This window comes from Scyliorhinus torazame, chromosome 7 (assembly GCF_047496885.1).
Source record: "Scyliorhinus torazame isolate Kashiwa2021f chromosome 7, sScyTor2.1, whole genome shotgun sequence".
NCBI lineage: Eukaryota > Metazoa > Chordata > Chondrichthyes > Carcharhiniformes > Scyliorhinidae > Scyliorhinus > Scyliorhinus torazame.
In genome coordinates this window covers 210,947,719-210,970,899 of record NC_092713.1, presented here as the reverse complement: position 1 = coordinate 210,970,899, position 23,181 = coordinate 210,947,719, and the positions used below count along the sequence as shown (strand labels likewise).

The 23,181-nt window shown below is 43.9% G+C and overlaps 1 protein-coding gene across 6 annotated transcripts in view; it reads right to left on the bottom strand.

Annotated features, from left to right (window-relative positions):
- Positions 1–949: 949 nt before the first annotated feature.
- Positions 950–23,181, bottom strand: part of LOC140426821 (uncharacterized) — a 416,125-nt gene continuing 393,893 nt past the window's right edge. For all 6 annotated transcript variants that reach the window (XM_072512042.1, XM_072512041.1, XM_072512040.1 and 3 more), the window contains 2 exons: positions 22,168–22,372; positions 950–13,016 (listed from right to left, as the gene is read on the bottom strand). In XM_072512042.1, coding sequence (XP_072368143.1) covers positions 12,751–13,016; positions 22,168–22,372 — 471 coding nt within the window. In that variant the 3' untranslated portion in view covers positions 950–12,750. The remainder of the gene's footprint in view (positions 13,017–22,167; positions 22,373–23,181) is intronic.

Here is a 23,181-nt window from a genome sequence, read left to right as displayed (position 1 = left end):
ACAGGCTTGTGGGGGTAAATGGCCTACATGGTTCCTACGTACCTAAAGCTGTGCGCAGTATTTCAAATCTGTCCCTGTAAACAGAGTTAATTATTCCATTTTATTGAATCTAGTATCATTGTTATTATTGTATTTATCTCTTTGATTTTGGCCCAGATGGAAAACGGTGTGCAGAATTTTGAGGCCAGTGGTGAGGGTAGAAAATCTCATGAGAATCGGGATACCTGTTTCTTGCCGGAAAGATAGCATTTTCCAATCACCCCGCAACTCACGGTGACATTGAGATTCACACCCACAAAGAGTGTGAACCTCATTGAAATAAATTTGAGTTCATTTCCACGTTATGAACGCCCCAACTGTCAGCAAATGATAGCCTCTCATGGAAGCTGCCATTTTTTTGCACATGCACGATTGGGCCTGGGGTGCCCTGTGTGGGGGGTGGGGACCCTCCCATAGTGAGTTTGGGTTGTGGGGGGGGGGGGGGGGGGGAGAAAGAGGGAGTTGGGGATCACTTCGGGGGCCATGGAGATCGGGATGCCATTTGAAAATGGTGTTCCAATCTCTCGCTATGCTGGGGAGTTCCAGTGAGCGGAGCTCCGCAGTGTACAAAATGGGGCTGTGTGGCACCTCGGTCACGCGCTCCCTGATGAGGCCCCTTATACGTGAATTACGCTGATTAGCCACGTGTTTCTCAGCACTTGGAAACACGCGGCTAAATGCGCTCGCTATGGGACTTTGCTCCCATTTGGTTGAATCGAGCCCTATATCAAGTGCACGTTTGACGTTTTCAGGAACATAGGGGAGTGATATTTTTGGGTGGTTCTGATTTCAGAAAAGGAGTAGCACCAATATTTAAGAACTGTATGTTGTACTTTCTTTTATGGCTCTAAAGCAAAACAGTGGGAAAAAAATTAAATTGCAGAACCGTAAATAGCAAAGAGCAACAAACTTTTTACGTTTCAGTAAATGTAACCTTTATTCTCGGACTTCTTTTTCACCATGTACAAATACAGAAGATCTACGTTATTTTGGTCTTATTTCACAGGACAGCCTTTCTCATGAACAGTTATTTAACCACTGAACACATCCCTCACTATGGAACATGATTTGGTTTAATATATTTCTGGCAGACAGCTAAAAGAACAAATTATTTAAAAATAACATCTTGCCCACCAGAAATTTGATGGCCTTTAAAACAGGCCTTAAAGGCAGATTGTAAAGCTTGACTACAAAGCCATACACTCACAAAAAAGCAACAATTAAACGTATACTGAGCACTGATTATTGTACAGCCCAAACAATAGCTATTGAGCAAGTCGCGCAGACAATACCGTTCATAAGACACTGCATTCTGATAGGCAGTAGTTGGGCATCAAATGGTCTTGTTCAGTCCACTATATTCAGCATTTCAAATCCAGTGTTATTTGTTTTATAATCAATGGGGATATTCCTAACAGTATGTGCTATACACTATGATAAATCTTAATTCATTCAGAAATTTCCTCTTTAATTTTCATCAAACTACACTCCCCAACCAAAGTTCCTAATAATTCCAAGACTGCAATGAATGACTGTAATACATTGCAACTCTATAAATATAAAACTTTGCTTTTGATACATATTCTGTATGAATCTTCCATTAGAGTATATTCAACTGTCTAAAATAGTCTAATCAAGGCCAAAATGTTCAATCTAGTGGTCCTTTAAGATCAAATACTCGTCAATATTCCCACCAACTTGAAAACCCTGTAAAAGTGTTTACTATTAACTATTTCCCAGGCAATATGCAATCCATCTTAAATAGGGTCATGGGTACAAGTGCACTTCCTTGTTAACAGATTTATAAATATTGCTTTGAGATATTCAGACAGCAGCTACCAAGAAGACACACCTCATAGCTGTCACAGGCAGCTGTTTCATCAGTTCTTATCAAAGGCAGGATTTTGTTTTAGCTGATGAGGGGGAAATTCACTTAAGTTCCAGAAATACCGACCAGCTACTCCCACTTATGGGAACTGTTAATGACAAAACACAACCGCTAAATACTTTTTAAATATTTCAGCTTCCCATACTTCAAGTTACTGAATTTTGTTACTTTATATAAGATAATATGCAGTGTGTAAAACATACCAGTAAAAGAAACCTTTAAGAGTAAAAGTACTTTCATATAGGAAGTGACATAACTTACACTTGTTCACAGCTTCTGCAGAGTAAAAGATCAACAAGTTGCTCACAATCACCCCCCCATCCTCCGTTCAATTACACAGAACTTTGAGTAGCAGCTAAATGCACATTTTGTTTTCATTCCTTTCTTGACTCTGATGTTTGATTAGATGGGTTCCCTGGGTACTGACCACTCTCTGACTTGTCCAAGTGGTCATCTTAAAACAACTTTTGTAGCATATATGTTTATATATACAAATACACACACATATTATACATCACGTACACACACTTTCCAGTAGGTATCATTGGATAGTGACCAGAAGCAAGAACGTTTGCTGACTATTCCCTTCCAAAGTTAATTGCATCATTTATATAATGCACTGAAGTTTCAGCATATTCGCATCATCATTCAGGTAGATTTCCCCTTTGAACAGTAAGGAGAAACATATACAACTGTTTTATGAACCAAATAAAAACCTACTGTAGCCTGCTTTTAATTTATTCACAAAATATCTGTAATATCACCATTTGTAATACACACTAAAGTGAATCATTATTTTAGAACCTGTTCCAGAGAAATCCTCCACCGTTTTGTCTCCAGATCCACTCTTGCTAGGCATATATTGCCGCATATTTTGCACTTTGGTGAACATTAGTAATGCAAAATATACTGTACACTGCAACCAGACTGTTTTGAATTCAAAATTTGGCTTCAGGTGGTTGACACCTTAAGGAAGTGGTTGACTGCAGCTATGGCTTCGCACAGACCATGATATAATTGCAACTAGTGCAAACCAACTTTTAAAGTTTTATGTTAGCAAGGAGCTGACAAGAAAGCCTTGAATTAAACAATGAGCATTTGAACAATTAGCATAACTCCGCACATAAGTGCACACGTCCAAAATTCTGCTTTCATAGAGGTCTACACCACAGAAAAGACTCTTTGGCCCATCGTGTTTGTGCCAGTCAAAAACAAACACCTTAGTATTCTAATCCCATTTCCCAGAACTTGGTCCATAGCCTTGTATGCCTTGGCATTGCAAGAGCACATCTAAATACTTCTCAAATGTTATGAGGGTCGCTGCCTCAATCACCCTTTCAGGCAGTGAGTTCCAGACTCCCAGCACCCTCTGGGTGAAAAGGTTTTTCCTCATATCCCCATTAAACCTCCTGCCCCTTACCGTAAATCTATGCCTCCTGGTCATTGATCCCTCCAGCAAGGGGAAAGGTTTTTTCCTCTCTACTCTATCTATGCCCCTCATAAATTTATATATCTCAATTATGTCACCCCTCAGTTTCCTCTCCTCCAAAGAAAACAACCCCAGTCTAGCCAATCTCTCCTGATAGGTAAAATTCTCCAGCCCAGGCAACATCCTGGTAAATCTCCTCTGCAGCCTTTCCAGTGCTATCATATCACCCCTACAATGTGGATTCCAGAACTGCACACAATACTCTAGCTGTGGCCTAACCAATGTTTTATACAGTTCCAGCACAACCTCCCTGCTCTTAAACTCTATGCTTTGGCTAATAAAGGCAAGTATACCATATGTCTTCTCAACCATTGGATTCACCTGCCCTGCTACCTTCAGGGACCGGTGTACATGCACACCAAGGTCACCTGATCCTTGGTACTTCTAAAGAGCAGTTAGGAGTCAACAAACATAATTGGTTGGCTGCTGGTTTGCCTCCTTACTAAAACTAGGTGTAGCTCTTAAATACTTTCACTGCAGTGTGAATCATGAGGCTAATAAAGGTTAAACGTATAGTCTTTTGAAGTGCCTCAACAGTAGAATAGCATGCTGCATTTATGATACTGTATTTCTAGTTAACAGTGGTTTATATGGGCAGCACGGTGGCGCAGTGGATTAGCTTGCTGCCTCACGGCGCCGAAGTCCCAGGTTCGATCCCGGCTCTGGGTCACTGTCCGTGTGGAGTTTGCACATTCTCCCCATGTTTGCGTGGGTTTCTCCCCCACAACTCAAAGATGTGCAGGGTAGGTGAATTGCCCCTTAATTGGAAAAAATGAATTGGATACTCTAAATTTATTTTTAAAAAGTGGTTTATATAAGCTTTAGATTTAATACACAAGTAGGTATCACCCTTTGACTTAAGGTATACACAACATACCAATGATAAGCTAAGTAATTACAAATAGAAAATTAGAGGTCTCTGTCTGACTTTTTGAATTGAACTTTGATCCCATATTTATGTAATGTGAGAGCACCTTCTGTAGGCAGTCTGCGCATGTTAGCTAATAATCTAGTTGTTTGACTATCTGAATATCTACAGTCTGAAGGTACGTTTCTGCTTCCCTCAACTCTAAGGCAGAATGGTACATTTTCTCTTGATGAGTGCTTTGCGTTTATGAAACAGGAAAATCTCAATTTCCTTAAGTGACATGAAACAATACTTTTGGTTCATAATACAATAAAAAAAATTTTTTTAAACAGTGTATCCAATTTATTTTCCAATTAAGGGGCAATTTAGCATGGCCGATCCACCTACCCTGTACATCTTTTGGGTTGTGGGGGTGAAACCCACGCAGACATGAGGTTGTTCAAATGTTAAGGATAATAAGTAAATAATATTTTAACAAAAAAATAGGGATGCTCATAGAACTGTGTCTAGCAAGGGGGCAGTGCCCGGAGGAAAACGGATTGTAAAAATCGGCAATAGAAAAAAATTAGATGGTGAAGCAGTGAATTGCATTCTTGGTTAAGAGCCTAGACATCCATTAGTCTGTTGAAACAGCTGCACACAAGGGAAAACATTGTTTGGCTGATAGCCCTTTCTCTTGTCTATTTGGTTAATTGCACAATGTTTATATACGCAAGATGAAGTGATGTCAAGTATTTATAGTTTCTGCTATTGATACTTGAAAGGTTTGGTAGACTGACACTTTTATAGGGCTGTAAATAAAGCAATTATTAAAAGTTGTGAATGTTTTTTTAAGCCTTTTCACAAGTGTCACCTTTACGATAGGGTTCATTGGTTCTTTCAATACTGGATGAATAGGCATGTAAGTGCCAGAGGTTGGCATGGAGGGTATAAGGGGCAATTGAGGGTAGGTGGAGGGGCACAGGTTTCCATGGGGAATATATGGGTAAGCCCTTTCAAATGTACTTTTCAGAACGTTCTCTCTTCCAGACTATGATTCAATATACCTCTGAGGTTCTGTGAACCCAGAATTCTTGAAAAGTTCTCACGGCTCCTTGAACATTTGTGTGTGTGTGTGGGGGTTACTGGTGCTAGGAGATGCCTAACTTCCCAATGGAGACAGCCAGGTCGGGAGTGCAGGGAGTTGCTCATGACCCGTACAAGCCTACACCCTTATCCTACAATGGCAAACGCTGTGGCGATGGGAATACACAATTGGGCCCTGCCCACTGTTCTTAAAGGCCCTGGAGTCTTCCTGATACCACGAAAATCCAGCCTAATGTTTCAGATCATGATCACCCTTCATCAGAACTTTATGCTCCGGTATTCTGATGAAGAGTCATCGTGACCTGCAACAATGTGCGGGATTTTTCATGCTCCGTGTGGAATGTTTCATGGTGGCGGCCCACCACTGACCATTATCAAAGGGGTTTCCGGTTGTATGAACCCCCCCCCCCCCCCCCGTCGTTGGGAAACCCACGGCGGGGGTTTGATGTCGGCAGGGCCAGATGATCCTGCAGGCAGGAATGACCAGAAAACTCTGGCCAATTAGCCTGTTTCTCTCCAAAGATGCTGTCTGACCTGTTGAATATTTCCTGCATTTTCAGTTGTTATCTTTTAATCATCTGCAGAATATTGCTTTTGTTTTGGCAAATACCAACAGTCTTGTTAAACATACAGGGAATTACAATCAAGTATTAACTCAATCTCATTGATAACTCATGGGTGTCACTGGAATGTGACCAGAGGCTAGAATCTTCTCCCTAGTCCAAGGACCCTTCATTTTGGTCACAGCAGTCCAAGTCCAGCATCGGCTGCAATCAACTGGTCCAGTGTTGTTAGAGGGTCAAATATGGTATATTTGATTGGTATAGCTTGGGCCAATAAGATATTGGCCCTTTTCACATGGCCAATATCTTTACCTTTTGGGCAGCAACAGTCGTGTTCTTTCGGGCATCAGTTCTACTTTTAAGAATCTAGGTGCACAATGAAGAAAAATCCTTCTTGGTTCAAGCATAATACATTAACATGAACTATCCACAAATGTATTGATGTCCCAGTGAATAACCATAAGCTTATCTGCACGAATAACAGCAACGCTGTATTTAGTTTATTTCAGCATTGTAAAACCATTAGTGTTTGCATTAAGAATGCTTGCTTTGTACATTTAATTCAATTTCCAATTATTCTTACCTGTTTGCCTTTTTGTGATTTGTTATTTGTTTGCCATTTGCCTTTCTTTTGATACTTACCAAATAAATTCAATGTAAAACAGTCCAAACAGGGATAGTTAATTCATGATGCAAATCCAACGTGTAAGCTCAAAGTATGCGTGTATTGGAAATGTTACCAGAGGCATGACTGTTTTAGTGCTCAGTGTTAGTTTTCATGAATAAAAGCAGAAAATGTTCAGATTCAGATAACGATCAAGTAAAACTGCCATACATCAAATTTCAGTATCTGTGTTTGGGATCCCGAAAGTACTTGAGATCATACTTGGGTCGTTCCACAACTGGTGATACTATAACAAGGACTGAAAGAAGTCTCACAATGTCAACATTAAAGTAACTATCAAAAATTCTTTAAAAAGAAACTAGGACACGATCATCTCGGACTTTGTATGGGCGGGGAAGGTGCCGAGCGTGGAGAGGACCCTGCTACAAAGGAAGAAGGGGGGGGGGGGGGGTTGCCATTGCCGAACTTGCTTCATTATTATTGGGCGGCGAATGTGGACAAGGTGCAGCTGTGGTGGGAAGGAGAAGGGGTAGAGTGGGTTAGGATGGAGGAGGAATCTTGTAAGAGGTCTAGTTTGAAGGCTATCGTGACGGCAGCATTGCCAATGGCTCCGAATAGGTATTCAGGGAGCCCAATGGTACAGTCCACGGGGAAGATATGGAATCAGCTGAGGAGGCATTTTAGGATGGAAGGGATGTTGGTGCTGTGCGAGAATAATGATTTTGAGCCGGGGGTCTGGATAGTGTATAAAGGAGGTGGAGGGAAGTGGGGCTGGTCAAGGCGAGGGATTTGTATTTGGAGGAAGGGTTAGCCAGACTGGAGGAGCTAAGGGAGAGGGTAGAGCTGCCAAGGGATAGTGAGTTCAGGTATCTGCAGGTTAGGGACTTTGCACAAGAGGTCTGGAGGGGGTTCTCTAGGTTGCCGGGATACACCCTGCAGCGACTGCTGCTTCCGGATGTGGAAGGGGAGGAAAACATTTGGGTTATATATAAGTGGCTGGGGGAAGCAGGGGAGTGATCAGGTGGTGAAGATCAAGGAGAAATGGGAAGCGTAGTTGGGAATGGAGATCAATTGGGGAGTATGGAGTGAGGCACTGTGAAGGGTAAACGGGACTTCCTCTTGTGCAAGGATGAGCCTGATACAGTTTAAGGTGGTGCACAGGGTGCATATGACTCCGGCGAGAATGAGTGGGTTCTTTCAGGGGGTAGCAGATGACTGTGAGAGGTGTGGGCGGGGGCCAGCGAATCACGCACACATGTTTTGGGGTTGCGAAAAATTGGTAAGATTCTGGGCGGGAGTGTTCGCGGTCTTAGCCAGGATAGTGGAGGGGGTGGAGGACCCGGACCCTTTGGTGGCAATATTTGGGGTTTCAGAGAAGCCGGAGCTCATGGAGAGGAGGAAGGCCGATGTCGTGGCCTTCGCCTCTCTGATTGCATGGCGACAAATTTTGCTGGAGTGGCGGTTGGCATCACCACCGGGGGTAGAAGCATGGTTGGGTGACCTGTACGACTTCCTGCGGTTAGAGAAGATAAAGTATGAGTTAAGGGGCTCAGCGTGGGAGTTTGAGAAAAGGTGGGGGATGTCTGTGACTGTGTTTGAGGAGCTATTCGTCGAAGGGGGTGGGGGGGGGGGGGTCGAAAAAGGGGAAAAATTTGTAGAGACTGTATAGTTGATTGTTGGGAAATATGTTTCCCGGGGTGTTTACTTACTGTAACCTGTTTTGATACAAGTTTGTAATAAAATACGTTTAAAAAAAGAAAGAAAATAGGATTTCCAATTTACAAGCATTAACTAAAGGTTTCTAACTCCTTTAAAATGCCCAGTATGAACAGTACCAAATTTGCTTGGATAAGAAAAGTACTTAACTAGTTGAAATTTAAGGCAGCAGCATAAGAAGTACACACAGAATTCCATGTATCCCTCTATCTGGCATTTGCTGGTATACTTTCTGGATCAATGTTGTTATCCAGGTCTTAAATATAGGTTTGTTCTTCGGATAACAAATGTATTTGGTTAAAATGAAAGCAACATAGGATTATCAGTGACAACAATTGCAACACAGGTAGGTACTTGGATCTCCTAAAAACCATACTGAGATGTGAAGGAACCAGTTACAACAGCAGGTGCCGATCTCGTAACATATGAATTTAAGACACCAGGTCATGAAAAAATTGGGGTGAAGCCAAAGTACTAGTTTATTTTGAATATATATTGCCATGTTTGCTCATCACTAAACATCCTCACAAAACCAGTTGATTGGAAGACTAGTTTCTTCTGCAAGAGTGATCAACTGCATTAAGATTATGGGGCATTAATTGCTAATCATTCTGATTAGCATTTTTTCCCATCCTGGTTGCTAACTGTAAGTATCAAGAGTCCAGAAAAGTACTCTGTACTGCATGTACTTTTTCTATATTTACCACATGTAAAAAATTATTTTTCTTATTCTTTTTAAAACAGTTTTATTCCACTGGTACCTGGTACCCTACAACATCTTGCCCAAGGGGTCAACCTTGATGTCAGTGACTAGAAAATGAGCTTCAACAGGATATTCAACCATAAAGAGCTTCAACTTTGAATCTGATCATGTCCTCATCAATGCCCACATAAAATGATCTTCAGAAAGAACTGTTCGATGGTGGTGAGGAATTGCAGTCTGGTCAATACCATTCCCCTAATCTGAGATTTTAAAGATAAATGATGCATTACCACTTGCCCAGCTAAGATTGGCTGACTTGGCACAGGCTAGAGTTCGAAACTGAGACCTTCTTGAAATGCATAGCTGAATTCCAACTAAACTCTCTGGGAAATAGAAATTTTGTTTTGATTACACATGCTATGTATCTGTAATGGGGGTGTAGCATAATGGTTAGGAAATTGTCTTCACAAATTTGTGGTCAGCTGTCTGATGCTATCAGTGAGACCCAAGATTATCATCACTCTTCTTGACCTAGCTACTGTACAGGCTAGCTAATAGCAATTCAATAACTATCCTCACAGAGGAAATAATGGGGCAATGTTTGCTATTGGCAGTGGAATCATGGAATATATGGCTGGCTCATGTGTTGAAATAAAAGAGGCAGCTAAAACAGAAAATACAGAATAATACATTTGAGAAACATATTAAAAACTGCACATTTGCTGAACTTTAGAACCAAAGTACAGTACATCCCCAACTTGAACTGGATGCAACAACTAGCACACATTAAATTTATTTTTAAAAATTTATTATTTCGAATATCTTTGGTGCAAATGCTTTTGCACCACTACTATTTTGTGAATAGGTCCACTATTATCACAATGCTAGTTTAATACATCCAATGCAATAGTAGAAAAGTTACAAATCTGGCACATACTAGAATACCAAACATCAAGGCAAGCCAGTGACTCCTAGAATAGATATGAATCTCTCTTCGTTCAGTGAACATCTTTCCACCAGGAATCATTCAGTATTATGCCCATCTTAGAATATGTAGGTAGGTGGGTGGGATAATACAAATACCAATTGCTGCTGCACCGAGGAGTGAATGCTACATTTTTTAAACTGGAGCTTTATCGAAAAGCTGAGCACAGATCTAGTCATTTTCTGATTGAACTAACTGTAAATATAAAGGTTAATGTTACTTTCTGTTGCACTCAACAATAAGTGTGAAGTTAGAGCTGAGGAATAGACCACTTTCCATTTTCTTGGACGTAGCACTGAGCAGTTCCAGGTCAGGCATTGGATAAGTTGCAGAATAAAGTTACTGTTGCTAAATCTAACAACATGCTGCAGCCGCCATTTCAGAATACTTACTTCACCAGTGTAACACTTTGCCATCTGACATCTCTTAGCCTTTCAATAACACTGCAAATTAGTAGTGGGCAATGTAGCGTAGTGGGCCCATGCCACCATGAACTGAAACAAGACTGAGCAAAGTTACTCCGTGTAAACTGTTGATAATCAACTAACAGAGAAACGTTCACCCCATCATTCTGGGCTACATCTGAACCGCGATTTCTAGGTATCCAACCCACTACACTACTTCAAGTAGTGAACTTTAATTTGCAAGGTTAACATGACCAATGAATTGTGAAATTGCTAAATCCTAGAAGGATTGTGTCCATCATATTTAGAGATTACACGAGGTAAAGTTATTCCTAAGAATAATCAAACTATTGGGGAAGATTAATGTAATCATAGTAATTCACTCACCCTCAAGAATTACTCTCCTTGGAAACCTTATCTGAGTAAACATCATTACAGGATTTCTGCAATCTTGCAAGACGTTAAAACCAAACAATTAATTTAAAAAGGCTGGTGATGTATCATTTAAAGATTTGGCGGCATTGCAAATTTTAAATGGAAAGACCTCACAATGGATCAATAAGATATGATGACATTGAAGTTCATTCAGAAAGCCTTGGTGAACCAACAGACTGACTTTGACAAGGAAGTTTGTTGAACCAACAACCCAATTATTTAAATCCAAAATTAGGTGATTGTCTTCCTTTTCTTAAAGGTCGAGGGATATTTTCCCTCAGACACATTCTCCAGATTTTGAAAGACAGAATTTTTCCTAATTTGGGGTGGAAATTTATGGCCCTCATTGTGGCGGGGGTGGGATTGGAAATGTGGCAAACTGTTCAGGAGTCCATTGAATTTGGCGGAACTGGAAAATTCCATCGGCGGGAGGGCCCATAAAATTCCACCCTTAGTTTCTGCAGTCTGATGTTTGTTTGCCTTATGTCCAGAAGGTGGAGCTAGTGAACACATTGTAGCTGTATATCAATAAAATTTAATTTCCTAAAATGTTGGTCCAACTTAAACATGTCAAAGAGTTGAAATGATTTAAATATAGCTGAAAATAAAACAAATGTAAAACAAAAAATGATCTATGTTATTGCATTAAAAAAAACTGACAGCATTAAAAAAATACTAACAGCAAAGTTCTCCAGTTAAGTGGCACGTGCCTTCACCATCAACCAGCTAGTTTGATTGAAGCAGGTTGAGTCAGCACAACTCAGTGAAACACACCAAACGTTCAGCTTGAAATTGGCAAAGAAATAAGTATCACTTCAGCAGATAAATCATGCTGTCTTATCATCAAGGCTGTAGTTTTTGTCAGCGTGCAACTGCTCAGCTAAACTTCCCATCAACACTTAAAAAAAATTTCAATTCACTATAGCTAACATTTATTTTGTAAATGTGTGCTGCTCGGAGTGAGGCCTACAGCACTGGCAAACACCTTTTCTTGTTGTGCGTCATCCACATCTAAGTTAGGTATGGTCCAGACCAGACACAAAGCAGTGTACCAGTCGCAACAGATTCTTTTTAATGGGTTCTATGATCAAGAATTAGCGCTGCACTCTTGAGATAATTTCACTCTGATCTTGATTTGTATGCTCAAACCCATTTTGTATGACTCAGATGTTTGTTCCCTGTATTCGAGCTAGTTTCATGATCATGTACTGGAGGGGAGAGTATGATTCTGGAGGTGAAATGACAATGCTCCAGCACATTATATCCCTTCCCGGGCAATTAATCATCCTGAATACTAGATATATATATCAATGTTCAGTTTGTCAGTTTCAATGAGGGCTTGCTATTAGGTTATTGTTGAACTGCTTGGAAGAAGCAGACTTATTCAATGAACTGAACTTACAAGCCCACAAGATGCATTCATTATAGCACATAGCAACTACTCCTTTCAGTGATTTCCTATTTCTAGGTGTCGAACGAGACTGAGCATTCAATGTCAGAAACATGCCTGATGATTTTGCTAATCCTGCGTTATGTGAACATCATAGCACATCACATTAAAAAATCTACACATAACTCTGTTCATTGTCAGAAAATAACTGGCCTTGCAGTAGGTTTAACCGGAATTTTTGTGTGGACCTGAGCATGCCAGTTGTGTGTCCCAGGTATAAATCCAAGTATAATTGTGCTAAATATATTGGGAAGAAGAGCATGTGGTTCAATTTCCTGTCTGTCCAAGTTCATTTTACTCAGCATGAATAACCCATAGGTTACCAGGAATTATGCATCTCGCATTTGTGAACTAAGTTGACTCCACCCATATGTATACACAGACACACACGCACACTCACATTCAGTTTGAATATCTGTCTTCTACTGAAATGAAGGCAGCTTTTTCACTTTTCTCAATAAAGCTCCTGTCAGAGGCACACCATAAACAGACACTCCATTCACCGAATGTTTGTGGAATCTGATGGTTGCAAGGTCTGTAATACATGTTTGCTGGGTGGTGGCATAATCTCTCTGATTTCTCCTGGTTCCAAAGGAACAGGGCCACACGGATCATGTTCATTACAGCTAAGTCGGCCATCTAATTTGGAGATGAAGAGAGCTCCATCCCTATGATCCATGCAGAAAGAACTGGGGCATAGCTCACAGAAAGAGACCGCCTCTTTTCCACACACATCACATTGATGCCATGGACATTCCCATTTACCTATTGACAAAACAAAACAATAAAATGATCAGAAATCTTATAAAGGATGACACATCTTTTAAAATGCTGTGCACCAACAATAATAATGCACAAAACCAACAATGTATATTCAGATAGTACAATTAATGTATAAAAAAAGTCCCAAGGCCGGGCAGCACGGTGGCACAGTGGGTTAGCCCTGCAGCCTCACGGCGCCGAGGTCCCAGGTTCGATCCCGGCTCTGGGTCACTGTCCGTGTGCAGTTTGCACATTCTCCCCGTGGCTGCGTGGATTTCACCCCCACAACCCAACGATGTGCAGGCTAGGTGGATTGGCCACGCTAAATTGCCCCTTAATTGGAAAAAATTAATTGGGTACTTTAAATTTATTTTTTTTAAAGTCCCAAGGTGCTTTGTAAAAAGAGGAGAAATAATGCAATTTTTGACATTTTTCAACAATGAGCCACAGAAGGAAAAATCAGGAAAGGTGACCAAATGAGGTGAAGAAATTTAGGGAGGGTATTCTAGAGTTTAGGGCCAAGGCAACTAAAAGCACAGCCCCCAATGGTAGAGCAATTAAAATTGGGGATGCTCAAGAAGCCAGAATTCTAACAGTGCAGTCTTGAAAGTTTCCAAAGATGAAGGATGTTAAAACAAAGCGGTCATGAGATTTGAAAACATGGATGATTTTAAAATAGAAATCAATAAAGGGCAGCAACTACAGTTTTGCTTCTCTCTTCCTGGCATAATGATAATAATCTTGCAGGAGAAACTATAAACATGCCATGAAGACAATTACTTAATTCTTTTAATTAAGCACCAATCTTTAATTTTTCAGGCAAAACTTAAAGAGAATTCATGTAATTCACTTTATTTGGAAGGCACTGCATTTTAGAAATGTTACATTATCCTCTACAAGCACAGTCTTGGTCATCCTTTGAGTGAAGATCAACTTTCACAAGTAAATTGGAATTGTCATGCCATGTGAGTTAAATAAAAATACTTAGGGACATTGCCTCTTTAAACAATTTGGATCAGTAAAATTGATTTTTGGTCGTGGATTCTGCTCAACTCTTTCACATACTGGGTTTTGTTTTGAAACAAAAGATAATGATGAACAGAAGCCAACTGAGTGTTTAATTTAACAGCATGACCAAAATTGTAAAATAATAATTTCCAAAAAGGGATAAAACAGGAAAAATAGATTTGGATGAAGGTGACACATATTTGTGATGTTAAAGCATACAAATTTAAAAAGTGAACAATAAAGGGCTACATGTGTAATTTGTTTGAAAGATTCTAAAAATCTAACCAGGAACCAGTCCGAAACTGTCGCACAGTTATATATACTTTTCTTTAATATATTTAAAAAAGCATGTGTGTGCAGAGATTAAGCACCTTAACACTATGTTAAGTACTTCAATGTCTTGTGAGATAATTAGCGCTTTCACTTCATAATACTGAAGGAGTTGGAGATAGACAATGAGGAATAAGTCAGGCCAACAGTGAGAGAAGAAAGAAACAAGATGGTTAGTACTTTTATACCAAAGCATTGATTCAGATTACACAGAAACATGAAAGAATGAAGAAAATCCAAAGAAATAAAGAAAAGAATGAAGGCAGGAGGTACGATACAGAGAAGGTACATAGAAAAGAGAAACCGGTTAGACATGGGGAGAATGTGCAAATTCCACACGGACAGTGACCCAGGGCTGGGATTCGAACCCGGGTCCTCAGCGCCGCAGTCCCACATGCCACCCCTGAATGATGGTGTAAGGTGCAGGAGAGGTGGAAGAAGAGAGTATCCTACCGGTTTATGGATTCGTGGACCAGAAGTGCTCCAAAAAGGAGCGAACAACTGTTGAAAGCTGGTGTGGAGCCTGCGATACAGGAGAAGAAGGCGGAGGGTCAGGGACAGAGCCTGCCTGCCCAGTTGTCGATGGAGCAGTTGGTGACCTTTCTCTACGAGAGGTTTGCCCAGCAGAGGAAGGAGAACTTGGAGGACCTGGCCAGGGTGGTGGATCCTATAAAGGCGGGGATCAACCGCATAAAAATGAGGATGAAGGCCCAGGGCCAGGCGATTCAGAAGGTGGAGGAGGTGGTGGGAGAGCACGAGGAGCAGCTTGCCTCGATGGCTGCAGAGATGGGGTTGATGAGAGATCAACATAAAAGGCTGCAGGACAAGGTGGAGGACTTGGAGAATACATCGTGCAGGCAGAATTTGAGGATCGTGGGTCTGCCGGAGGGCACTGAGGGAATGGACGCCGCTGCATATGTGGCTCGGATGCTTGAGAAGCTGTTGGGTGAAGAAGCGTTTGCTCGGCCCTTGGAGGTGGACTGGATGCACAGGGCGCATATGAGGAAGCAAAGAAATGAGCTGCTGAGGGCGATGGTGGTGCGATTGCACCGGTTCCTGGATAAGGAACGGATTCTGAGGTGGGCCAGGCAGACGAGGCGCTGCACATGGGAAGGCAGCGAGCTGCATGCCTATCAGGACCTGGGTGAGGAGCTGACCAAAATGAGGGCGAGCGTCAACAAGTTGGAAGTCAGCCCTCTTTAAAAAGCAGGTGAAGTTCGGCATGTTATACCCAGCGGGTCTGTGGGTAACGTGCGAAGGCCGGGAACTCTACTTTGGGTTGCCAGAAGAGGCGATGGAATTTATTAGACAATGGACTGGCAGGAGAATGAGGACACTGAACTCTGGAGGGAATGCTCATATTTTTATTTTGGTTTTCTTCTGATCTGTATGAACCACTTTTGCACTGTATTTAGGGCCGTTGCTCTGTTTTGTGTTTGTTTCATTCTTGATGTGGGATGGTGAGTTGCTCTTTTTTTTGTGTTTGGTGTGGATTGTAAAGTTTGCACTGGGAGGATGGTTGAGCTGGGGGGTGGAAAATCAGTGTGGGGGGGGGGGTAGGATGCTTGGCACCAGGTGCTACCAGGCTAGCTGGGCGGGCTAGCTTATGGCAGCGCAGTGGGGGGTGAGCAGGTGGTGAGTGTGTTGATGGGTGTTGGGACTGTTATTTTGTTATGGGATGGGATGGGGTGGAGGGGGAGGGGAGGAGAGGGAGGGGGGGGGAGGGAGGAGAAGTCTGCTGACAGGGGAGGGACTGACGAAAGGTGACAGGGTGAAGGTTGATGACGGTGGGAGCCCGAGGGTGGGCCCGAAGAGGTGCGGGACCCGGGCTGGAGGCTAGCCTAGGAAGGGCTATGATTGATCGGCAGGGTGAGGGGGGTGAGGGGGGGGAGAGAAGAGATGCCGTTCAGCACATCTTTCGGGATTTGTGGGACGAAACTGGAACACTCGGAGGAAACCCACGCAGACACGGGGAGAACGTGCAGACTCCACACAGACAGTGGCCCAAGCCAGGAATCGAACCTGGGACCCATGAGCTGTGAAGCAACAGTGCTACTCACTGTGCTACCGTGCTGCCCTCATAAGGGGTGGGTTGGGAAGCTATTCCATTCGGGGCTAGATTCTAAAACAAGGGAGTGCCAATTCTGATTAATAAACGGGTGGCATTTGAAACGGGAAGTATAGTGGCGGACTCGAAGGGCAGATACGTTATGGTGAGCGGGAAGTTGGATGGGATGTCGGTGGTGCTGGTGAACATTTATGCACCAAACTGGGACGATGTAGCGTTTATGAGGCGGGTATTGGGGAAGATCCCTGATCTGGACTCGCATCAGCTGATTATGGGGACGGGAGGGGAGGGGGGGGGGGGGGGACCACACATTTTAATACGGTCATGGATCCAAGGCTGGATCGGTCGAGTTCAAAAACTAGGAGGGTGTCAACGGCTGCAACGGAACTAAAAGGGTTTATGGAACAGGTGGGAGGGGTAGATCCATGGAGGTTTGGGTGGCCGAGAATGAAGGAGTACTCTTTTTTCCCCATGTACAGAAAGTGTACTCCTGGATTGACTTTTTCATCATGGATAGGAGTATGTTGCTGGTGAGGGTGGTGGATGCAGAGTACTCGGCGATTGTAATGTCGGCTCATGCCCCACACTGGGTGGATTTACAGGTGAGCAAGGAGGGGGGCCAGCACCCGCACTGGAGGTTAGATATAGGACTATTAGCAGAAGAGGAGGTGTGTATGCGGGTGATGGAGGCCATTCGGAGAAATATGGAGATAAACGATACGGGGGAGGTTTCGGCAGTTACGTTATGGGAGGATTGAAGGCAGTGGTGAGAGGGGAGTTTATCTCGATACAGCCGCACAGGGAGAAGGTGGAGCGGAAAGAGATGGATAGATTAGTGAAGGAGATCCTCCAGGTAGACAGGAGGTATTCTGAGGCCCCGAGGCGGGCTTGTTGAAGGAGCGGGAGAAGCTGCAGATGGGGTTTGGGTTGCTATCTACAGGGAAGGCAGTGGAGCAGTTGAGAAAGGCGAGAGGGGTGGTGTATGAATATGGGGAGAAGACTAGCAGGATGCTGGCACACCAGCTAAGGAAACAGGAGGCGGCTAGGGAGATAGGGAAAGTGAAGAATAGAGGGAGGAATACGATCTTGGACCCGATGGCGGTGAACAGGGTGTTTAGGGACTTTTATAGTAGGCTGTACAAGTCGGAACCCCCAACCGGGATGGAGGGGATGAGACGATTTTTGGAGGGACTGGAGTTTCCGAAGGTGGAAGAAGAGCTGGTGGAGGGCCGAGGGGGTCCCGATTGGACGGTTTGAAGTGGTGGAGGGGCTGGAGGCTATGCTGGATGGCTACCCGGTGACGTTTTATAAAAGGTTTTCAGGAGTGCTGGGTCCTTGCTGGTAAGGGCGTTTAATGAGGCTAGGGAGCGAGGGGTACACCCCCCAACAATGTCACAGGCCTTGATCTCTCTTATCCTGTAGCGGGATAAATACCCGGAACAATGCGGGTCGTACAGGCCAATCTCCCTTCTAAATGTAGATGCCAAGGTCTTGGCCTTGAGAATAGAGGATTGTGTGCCAGGAGTGATAGGGAAGGACCAGATAGGGTTTGTGAAAGGAAGGCAGTTAACGGCTAACATCAGAAGGCTGCTAAATGTGATTATGATGCCCTCTGAGGGAAGGGAGGTGGTGGTCGCCATGGGTGCGGAGAAGGCCTTTGATCAGGGGTGGAGTAGGAGTATCTGTGGGAGGTCCTGGGGAAGTTTGGGTTTGGGCAGGGTTTTGTGGATTGGGTCCTGTTGCTGTACCAGGTACCGGTGGCGAGCTTGCGGATAAACTGAGTGAGCTCAGATTATTTTAGGCTGCACCGGGGGACGAGGCAGGGATTTCCACTCTCCCCACTGTTGTTTGCCTTGGCTACAGAGCCACTGGCGATGGCGTTGAGAGCGTCAAATGACTGGCAGGGGATAGTACGGGGGTGGGGGTGGAGCACAGGGTCTCGTTATATGTGGATCCTACTTTTGTATATTTCTGACCCGCTGGGGGGATTGGGGAGATTATGGGGATCCAAGGGGAATTTGGCCTGTTTTCGGGGTACAAATTGAATATGGGCAAAATCGAGGTCTTTGCGATTCAGGCGAGGGGGCAGGAGAGGAGATTGGGAGGGGAATGCCGTTCAAGGTGGTGGGAGGGAGTTTTCAGTATTTGGAAATTCAAGTGGTGCAGGAGTGGGAGCAGCTACACAAGCTGAATTTGGCTCAGTTAGTGGAGCAGATGAAGGAGGACTTTAGAAGGTGGGATATGCTCCCGTTGTCATTGCAGGGAGGGTGCAGACGGTGAAGATGACGGTTCTCCCGAGGGTTTTGTTTGTATTTCAGTGCCTGCCTATTTTTATCGCAAAGGCTTTTTTTTAAAGAGGGTGAACACGGTGATCTCTGGGTTCGTATGGGCAGGTAAAATCCCACGGGTAAAGAAGGCTCGCCCGACTGAATTTTAGGAATTACTATTTGGCGGCGAACATAGCAATGATCAGGAAGTGGGTACTGGGGGGGCGTCGGCGGTGTGGGAGAGGATGGAGGCGGCATCATGTTGGGGCACAAATTTAGGGGCACTGGTAACGGCACCTCTGCCGTTCTCGCCGGCTCGGTACTCCACAAGCCCGGTGGTAGTGTTGGCTTTGAGGGTGTGGGGACAATGGCGGAAGCACATGGGAGTGGAGGGGGCATCGGTATGGACACATATCTGTGGCAATCACCGGTTTGCACCAGGGGAGCTGGATGGCGGGTTTCGAAGGTGGCAGCGAGCTGGGGTCGAACGGTTGGGAGACCTAGTTATTGACGACAGTTCTCTGTGCTTGGAGGAGTTTGGGTTGCCCGGTGGGAATGGGTTCTGTTACCTGCAGATGAGGGACTTTGCACGGAGGCAGATTTCGACCTTTCCGCACCTACCGCCCCAGGGGATACAGGACAAGGTAGTGTCGAAAACGGGAGTGGGGGAGGGGAAGGTCTCGGAAATTTATAAAGAGCGCATGGAATGGGAGGGAACCCTGATAGGGGAGGTAAAGCGAAAATGTGAGGAAGAGTTGGGCAAGGAATTAGAGGCGGGATTGTGAGAGGATGCCTTGAGTAGGCTTTGGGGATTCTGGCAAGAGTTTGCCGATGTCATGTCCATGGTATTGAAGGTTTGGATTGGATTGGATTTGTTTATTGTCACGTGTACCGAGGTACAGTGAAAAGTATTTTTCTGTGAGCAGCTCAACAGATCATCAAGTACATGAAAAGAAAAGGAAATAAAAGAAAATACATAATAGGGAAACACAAGGTACACAATGTAACTAGATAACACCCACAATGGGTGAAGCATACAGGGGTGTAGTGTTAATCAGGTCAGTCCATAAGAGAGTCGTTTAGGAGTCTGGTGACAGTGGGGAAGAAGCTGTTTTTGAGTCTGTTTGTGCGTGTTCTCAGACTTTTGTATCTCCTGCCCGATGGGAGAAGTTGGAAGAGTGAGTAAGCCGGGTGGGAGGGGTCTTTGATTATGCTGCCCGCTTTCCCCAGGCAGCAGGAGGTGCAGATGGAGTCAATGGATGGGAGGCAGGTTCGTGTAATGGACTGGGCTGTGTTCACGACTCTCTGAAGTTTCTTGCGGTCTTAGGCCGAGCAGTTGCCATACCAGGCTGTGATGCAGCCAGATAGGATGCTTTCTATAGTGCATCTGTGAAAGTTGGTAAGAGTTAATGTGGACATGCCAAATGTCCTTAGTTTCCTGAGGAAATAAAGCTGTTGTGTTTTCTTGGTGGTAACGTCGACGTAGGTGGACAAGGACAGATTTTGGGAGATGTGTACCCCTAGGAATTTGAAACTGCTAACCATCTCCACCTCGGCCCCGTTGATGCTGACAGTACTTTGCTTTCTGATTGTTGTCGTGCACCACTCCACTAGGTTCTCAATCTCACTCTTGTATTTTGACTTGTCGTTATTTGAGATCCGGCCCACTATGGTCGTATCATCAGCAAACCTGTAGATGGAGTTGGAACCAAATTTTGCCACGCAGTCGTGTGTGCACAGGGAGTATAGTAGGGGCTAAGTATGCAGCAGGTTCCGAGTCCAGAGGTAGCGATTTTTGGTCTGTCGGAAGACCCGGGAGTCCAGGAGGCGAGGGAGGCTGATGCTTTAGCCTTTGCCTCCCTGGTAGCCCGGAGACGGATCTTATTGGCATGGAGGGACTCAGAACCCCCGAAATCCGGGGTGTGGGTTGGTGACATGGCCGGGTTTCTCAGGCTTGAGAAGATCAAGTTCGCCCTGAGTGGGCCGATGCTAGGGTTGAAATGAAATGAAAATCGCTTATTGTCACAAGTAGGCTTCAAATGAAGTTACTGTGAAAAGCCCATAGGTTCGCCCGGAGATGGCAGCTGTTTATCGACGACTTGGAGGAAAGTTAAGCTGTCAGCAGATACAAAAAGGAGGGGGGGGGGGAAAGAGAGGAGGAGTTAAGGGAGGGCGGGAGGTAGGTTGCAGCGGGAATAGTTAGTGGGAGAGGGGGACTGGGGAACTGTGTATGTAAGCCACGTTGGCTGGGTGTGGTTGTTGGTTGGGTGGGGAGTTATTTACTTTGTTGTTTTTCCTCTTGAAAATCGCTGTTAAAAATTTATAAATGCCTTAATAAAAATATTTTCAAAGAAAAAAAAGAAAGGAGTGCAACAAAAATTTGTAGAATGATAACTAGACTCTTAAGGGCCTTAAGAGTCTAGTTATCATTCTACAAATTCTTGTTGCACTCCTTTCTTTTTTTTCTTTGAAAAGGACAAATTACATAAACACAGGCTTTTATCAACAGAATTTAGAATGTTATGGGATAATTTAAAGTGAGTTATCAAGATACCAAGGGAAATGGAGGGGCTCTTTAACTTGGCTAGATGGCTAGAACAATGTTCAGAACAATGCCTGCTTTGGCAGAGGTAGACTTGGGACCTGCCTCATTGCCTGCCCCATACTTGGTGCTCCTCAAGCTACATAACTAATTGTCTCTCTAATAGAGAGATGCCCTTGTGATCTATGACTATTGACCTACTTACCCAAGGGGAACTGATGGGTAGTAAGAAATTATTTTCATTAGTTTGGGATATAGTTTAAAATTAAAGTTAAGACCTTACAGGAATGAAGTTAGGAAATACCTCGACACAAAGGGTGGTAGGAGTTTTGAACTCTCATCAATAGCAGTTGATGCTTGGTAAATCGTTCTTTGAAATCGGAGACTGACATTTTAACCAGAGATATTAAGTGATATAGGGAAAAGGCAGGTTTATGGAGTTAGGTAACAATCTTGTGGAATGGTTGAACGGGTTGAAGTGGTAAATAACCTACAACTATTTCTATGGATAAAATTCTATGGATAAGAGCGGCACTGCGGCACAGTGGTTAGCACTTCTGCCTCAGTGTCAGGGACCCGGGTTCAATCTGGCCTTGGGTGACTGTGTGGAGTTTGCACGTTCTCCCTGTGTCTGCGTGGGGCTCCTCCGGGTACTTCAGTTTCCTCCCACAGTCCAAAGATGCTCAGATTAAGTGCATTTGCCATGCCAAAATTGTTCCTTGGTGTCCAGGGATGTGCAGGTTAGGTGGGGTTACGGAAACAACAGGCAGGGGAGTGGACCTAGATCGAGTGCTCTTTCAGGGGGCCGGTGCAAACTCGATGGGCCAAATTGCATCCTTCAGCACTGTAGAGATCTTATAGTTCTATTCTATGAATATTGATACGGTCAAAGCTTTTCCCCATTCTTTATCTATGCACTGTGGAAATTCAGCTACTCACCAGCTGGACGCTTAGTCAGGGTCAGACAATCAGCATGGTACACCTTAGGGCACCCCGGCTTCTTGCAGATTACTAGCTGTCCACCATCTCCACAGCGGAAACATTCTTCTTCATGTTCTCTCACTAATTCAGACTGCTGTCTACGCTTCCTTGGAATAATGTATCGCCTTTTTACCTTCTTTTCATCTGTTGAGCTTTGTATAGTCTATAGATACAGTGGAGTGAAAGCAAAATCATTTGATTAGATTTCAAAAGGCATTTCATAACTCAGACCAGAAATAGCCTATATGTTTTGAACATGAAAGTTTTGCAGAATCTCATTAAGGTATCTTGTATGTCAAATCTATATTCATTTATTAGAAACCAGCTGGTCAAACTAATATCACTGCAGAATCATACAGCACAGAGGGTGGCCATTCAGCCGGCAGTACCTGTGCCAGCTATCAGGTTTAGAATTCAACTACAGATACTATCTCTTGCGTAACTATTTCAGTCAGATTTCTTCCTTCAATTCTCTTTTATTCCGGACCATACAGTTAGGCTAGAATTTTACATTCTGCAGGGAGGGCTTGCAGGCAAGGTCCCGTAAAAGTCATATTTCCTGGCACTTCCCCAGCCACCTGCTCTGCCATACCGCAGTGGCAGAGAAGGTGTCAGGCAGCCCAATCTTTCTTGTGCCAATTGAGGATCTTAAAGAACATCTTCCACCTCCATCATTATTTCACGGGTGGCAGGCTGTCAGCGATTGGTTGGAAACCCAGAAGGTAACAAACTGGACTTCAGATGTGCCTTCTTCAATGGTTTGCTGTTTTGATAGGAGCCCCTCCACCAAGATGAAAATACCCTGCTTTTCCTTTCATCCCCTCTGCCCTGCCCGAACTTCCTTGCCCGGGTCTGGCAGACTGACCCCGGTGATACATCCTCCTACAGTGGTTAAATTATTACGGGATCAAGGGTCTAAGCAAAATCAGACGTTGCACCCGCTTCTGCATCTGACCACAGTCATCGTATGCT